General features: G+C 48.1%; 1 protein-coding gene across 1 annotated transcript; it reads left to right on the forward strand.

Annotated features, from left to right (window-relative positions):
- Nucleotides 1-881: 881 nt before the first annotated feature.
- MCYG_05205 (P-type ATPase) lies at nt 882-5,631 on the forward strand (the record flags this gene model as incomplete). Its single annotated transcript, XM_002845290.1, has 2 exons — nt 882-2,788; nt 2,835-5,631. 2 exons carry the CDS (start codon nt 882-884, stop codon nt 5,629-5,631), a joined length of 4,704 nt encoding a protein of 1,567 aa, XP_002845336.1.
- Between the last annotated feature and the right edge of the window lie 369 nt (nt 5,632-6,000).

A 6,000-nucleotide genomic window follows, 5' to 3' on the forward strand; every position in this document is an offset into this window, starting at 1 on the left:
ACAGAATGAAATACACATTTAATATCTAACACGGCGTCGTTCACCGTATAATGAGCTGGGGTTTGTGGCTTTGCTGCCGCATGAACGGAATCAAGCGCGCTCACCCACTCAAATGCGCATGCGGCGCCAAACTTCCCGCATCATGCGCTAACTATGCGCCGAGATCAAAGAACACCTTTTTATTGGTTGGAAATGGAGGAGGGACCCACTTCTCACCCCTGTCATGCTCACGTCATGTGCCTGTCTTAGATGACTCAGCCGAGGTGTCGGGACACGCAATTCGCTGGTTACGTCAGACTCTTTTTTTTTTCTATTTTAATCGCATCTTTTTTTGTCTCAGGCAAGAAAAAACGCAGCAAGGACAAGACAAACTCGAGGCTGCCGGCGGAGAGTTGAATATTTCCCTCACGATAACGATAATACAGGTATTATGCAAGAGCTGGCGGGCCTGGCGATTGGGAAGAGGATACACCAACTCGCGATCTGTGGCTGCTCGAGACAAGAACGCCTACGTCGGATGGAGGGGGGTCCTACCATACCATAGGACAAGCCTGACCCATAGCGTTTTTATCAAGCGATTCGACTTTTTTTCCTTTTCCCTCTCTGCCTCTTTTTCAGCTTGTCTTTCTCTTCATTTAATGAGAATATATTTCTCTCTTTGTTTTTGATAGGCCGTGAAGCGCTGGCTCGCTTCCATTGAAGATCCTTCGATCGTTTTCGATAACGAGTTATCAGAATGAGAACTAAGCAGTGGCTTCCGTGAAACACACTTGACGCTGCTAAAGAACTCATAATAAAGAGCGAGATCACCCGGTTTCTGAGCCCCAGATTTAGTTGAAGGAAAAACAGTCCCATATATTCTTTCTTCCGGGGAGAGAGAGATGGCTGGAGGAAGTGGTCTGGGATCGAGGACTTCGTCCAGCTCTTCGCTTCGTCAGACACCCAATTCCCCGTTAAGACAGTCGAGCAATGATGGGGAAGCGATACCTACAGACACGGGAAACGGAGGCATCGGGGGGGATAAAAACATAGTGTTGCGAGATACCAGTAGACAAGAGCAGTCACCTCAAAATGTGCCTGGTACTGATCCGCCGAGACAGTCCCTCCATCGAGTACGGTTTTCGACCGACATTGACCGAGTTGAACAGGCTACGTCATCTACGAGGGCCACCGACTCAGACTCTGATACGTCTCCGACAATTACTACTCCGGCCGTACTCAAGGTAGCTCCTTCAAACCGTAACCGAGGATACTCACTTCGTCGAGCTCTCTTCAACCGGAGCCTTATATCAAAATCGCCGGAAGAAACTGATTTGGAACACAATACGGCTTCTACAAGCGGGCAGGGTGACGAAAAGACCATTGGCAGTGATATATCTCATGAGCTCACCGCGGAAAAAGATGACTATGGGACCTTGCCTCAGCAGCCGGATTTCTTGAGTTCAGCGACTTCCTTCATAACTACCAAACGAGTGAAGAAGTATTCCATAACCCACACCATAAATAGCTGGCTCATTCTTCTTCTTTCCTTATTCAAGACGCACGTCCTACGTATAAAAGATATCCCCCCAAGCGCTGATGGCAGACACATTGACCTCGATGCTCATAACACTAAACCTCGGGTTGATGAACGCACTGGAAAGCACTATATATCCAATACGATCCGCTCAAGTCGGTATAGCATATGGAGTTTCCTGCCCCGTCAACTAATCGCGCAGTTCTCGAAACTTGCAAATTTCTATTTTCTATGCGTTGCGATCCTGCAAATGATACCTGGCCTAAGCACCACGGGCACGTTCACCACTTTTGTACCTTTGGTTATCTTCGTGGGAATCTCGATCGGTAAAGAAGGGTACGATGACTTCCGTCGATATCGACTTGATAAAGAAGAGAATAATCGAATTGCATCTGTACTGCGTCCGTCCCAGGAGATGCAAGATGAATGTTACGAGTCTCTGCCAAAAACAGCATGTGATGCCAACTCGAAGTCCACAGAACACTCACAACCATGGATGAATGTGAAATGGGTAAACATACAGGTTGGTGATATTATAAAGCTTGAGCGTGACCAGGCAGTGCCTGCAGACATCGTTTTACTGCATGCCAACGATCCCAATGGGATAGCATACATCGAAACGATGGCATTAGATGGCGAAACCAATCTTAAAAGCAAGAAACCATGCCCTGTTGTTGCTAAAACGTTTGGCACAGTGGATGATATTATCAATGACCGGTCAACCCACTTTGTACTCGAAGATCCAAACATTGACCTTTACAAGTTTGAAGGGAACGTTACAGTAGGAGATGAGACCGCACCCCTGACTAATACTGAGGTCGTTTACCGTGGTAGTATCCTCCGCAATACTCACCAGGCAATTGGAATGGTGATATATACGGGGGAAGAATGCAAAATCCGCATGAATGCCACTAAAAACCCCCGTATCAAAGCTCCAGCACTTCAAAATATGGTCAACCGCGTCGTGGCTGTTATCGTCGTCTTTGTGGTTGCTCTAGCAGGTGCATGTACGATTGCATATAAATACTGGTCTCGCAGCACGGAACGCATGTCGTGGTACCTTGAAAGAGCAAATGTTTCATACGGTCCGATATTTACCTCCTTTTTAATCATGCTGAACACAATGATTCCTATCTCACTCTATGTGAGTTTAGAGATTGTCAAGGTGGCTCAGATGTTTCTATTGAATGATGTCGACATGTATGATGAGCCGTCGAACACGCCACTAGAAGCCAGAACTTCGACAATCAATGAGGAACTTGGGCAGATTAGGTATGTTTTCTAGCTTCTGTTATTTCTGAAAGGCTATTTCTAACAGGCATAGTTATGTATTTTCTGACAAAACCGGCACATTGACCGATAACTCGATGCGTTTCCGCAAGATGAGCGTTGCTGGAACCGCTTGGCTTCATGACCCTGATCTAGTCCAGGAAGCTGCTGATGAGGCAACAAAAAAACTACTCCTCCGCCGTCACAGCAAGGGCAAGAAATCTGCTCGCGTAAAGTCATTTGGTGATCAAAACATGGGTCGGCCATCTGGAATATCCAGACCGTCTGGTGTCTCCCAAACAACCACCCATGAATTGGGGCCGTGGAAACCTAGCAAGAAATCTCGTTCATACCATGGTGGAAAGACCACAGAGATGCTGCAATACGTTATGCAAAAGCCGCACACACTATTCGCAAAGAGGGTACGATTCTTCATCATCGCCATGGCCCTATGCCATACCTGTTTGCCGGAGTGCGGGCAGGATGGTGAGTATTCGTTTCAGGCCGCATCACCGGACGAAGTTGCCCTCGTCACTGCTGCAAAAGAGCTGGGGTATCTTGTCTCTGACAGGCAGCCAAACAGCATCACCCTTCGACGATCGGAAGGCAGCAACGATGACATCATTGAAGAGACATACGAAGTTTTAGATATAATTGAGTTTACCAGCTCACGGAAACGCATGTCAGTTGTTGTACGCTTGCCAGATGGGAGAATTTGTGTGTTTACAAAAGGAGCTGATTCGACCATCACTCGGCTCCTGAAACAGGCTTCCCTGGCTGGTGAAAAGATCCAGGAAATAGAGCGTCGTGCCAGTAAACGCAAGGCAATGGAGAGTATGGAAATTATCCGTCGGAATAGTGAACATATCTCTCGTGGTGGGAGGAAAAGTCTCAGCATCCATCGATCCAGCTTTGCAGGCCGACGCTCTAGCATTTCGGGTAATCAGGGCCAGTCTATTCGCCAGAGCATCGATGTGTGGCTACGTGACCGTGAGACAGACGGCGGATTAGATATCATAGACGACAGGCATGAAATGTATAACTACAGCCCGCGGCCATCAGTGCAGCTTGGTGGCAGGGGAAGTCCACGTATCTCATTTCAGACCGATGATGGGGCCGCAGATGAAGAACTGGTTGATGAATCCCTGGTGACGAACGAGCCATTGGTATTTGAGCGCTGTTTCCAGCATCTGAATGATTTCGCAACAGAAGGGTTACGTACCCTTTTGTATGCATACCGGTTTATTGGGGAGTCAGAGTATAAAGAGTGGAAACAGGTCTATAAAGAAGCAACAGTGAGCTTGTTTAATCGGCAAGAAAAGATTGACGAGGCGGGTGAGCGGCTTGAGACGCAACTCGAGCTAATTGGTGCCACAGCAATAGAAGATAAACTTCAGAAAGGTGTTCCGGAGACTATTGATAAATTGCGACGGGCAAACATCAAACTCTGGATGTTGACGGGGGATAAGCGCGAGACGGCAATTAATATCGGTCACTCATGCCGACTTGTTAAGGATTATTCGGCAGTCGTCATTCTGGACCATGAGACTGGGACGGTAAAGCAGACCATTGCTTCTACAATAGAGAGTATCAGCACTGGCGGCGTGGCGCACTCTGTCATTGTGGTGGATGGACAGACTCTATCCGTCATCGAGGGCGATGAAGCTCTGAGAGAGCACTTCTTCCACTTGGCCATCCGCGCGGATTCAGTGATATGCTGCCGCGCGAGTCCCAAGCAAAAAGCATTCCTCGTCCGCTCGATTCGCAAACGGGTCAACGGTGCCATTACTCTTGCGATAGGTGATGGAGCGAATGATATCGCCATGATTCAAGAAGCCCATGTTGGTATCGGAATCACGGGTAAAGAGGGACTCCAGGCAGCCAGAATATCGGACTACTCAATTGCACAGTTCAGGTTCCTGCTGAAACTGCTCTTGGTCCATGGACGATGGAACTATGTGCGTGTGTGCAAGTATACGCTGGGCACCTTCTGGAAAGAGACGTTGTTCTACCTCACGCAGGCACTCTTCCAGCGCTGGAACGGGTACACAGGTACTAGTTTATACGAGCCATGGAGTTTAAGCATGTTCAACACGCTTTTCACCTCGTTACCGGTGATATTCCTTGGTATATTTGAAAAGGATCTTGCAGCGAGTACGCTTCTCGCCGTTCCAGAGCTGTACACTAAAGGTCAGCGTAACGAAGGGTTCAATATTCCAGTCTATCTTGGATGGGCTACGGTAGCAGCTTGTGAGGCAATGTTGGTCTACTTTGTCATGATGCGTCTGTTTGGGGACGCAATTTTCACCGTCGACAATGGGATCTTCGCGATGGGCTTGCTCACCTATTCTGCCTGCGTGATCATCATCAACCTAAAGCTCCAATTCCTCGAAATCCACAACCACACGGTTCTGACGCTCATCCCACTCGTACTGTCCATTGGCGGGTGGTGGTTATGGAACATCATCCTGTCGGAGCAGTACAAGCACTCGGAGATCTATAACGTGCGCAACAACTTTATTCACGTGACCGGGAAGAATGCGCTGTGGTGGATGACGTTGATTGTGATAGTGGTCATCATAATCTTGTTCGAGATTACTATCGCCACAGTGCGCAAAACGCTGTGGCCTACGGATGTGGATCTGTTCCAGGGGTATGAGAAAGATCGAGATGTGAAGAGACGTTTTGAAGAGGCGGCTGCTTCGGAGTTGGCGCAGGGATGGGAAGTCGAGCGCCTTGGAGAGAGAAAGAATGACGTGGAGGCAGGGCAAGCAGAAGAAGACGAGATGCAGGTCCAGAAACTGATCGAACGGCGGACCAAGGATGAGCAGCAGCAACAACAGTAACAGCACGAAGGGGCTGAGGGCTCGACGGTCGTTGGACATGCATGAGCTGCTCTCGAAGGGCTTTGGGTCCATCCGCCCGCGGCCGGTACATCAAGTGACTACCTAGTTTTTTTTTTTTTTTTTTTTGTTTTATCCTTTTTTTCTTCTTTATAAAACATGGCTCCCACTTCGACACGCGATGTTTACGATTTTCATATTGTTTCTGGGCTGGAATGTTTCGGCGTAGGCGTTGGTTAAGGTTTGTCAGTGCTACTTAGTTGATACCAGGTTAGATATAGCAGGGGCAGGATAGTATCCATCCATCACCCTCCCCGGCACTCTTCAGTTCTTATTTTCGGTTCTGGAGTTCTTTTCAGTTCTTTATATGAT

The sequence above is a fragment of the Microsporum canis genome, genomic scaffold, assembly GCF_000151145.1.
Source record: "Microsporum canis CBS 113480 supercont1.5 genomic scaffold, whole genome shotgun sequence".
Taxonomy (NCBI): Eukaryota; Fungi; Ascomycota; class Eurotiomycetes; order Onygenales; family Arthrodermataceae; genus Microsporum; species Microsporum canis.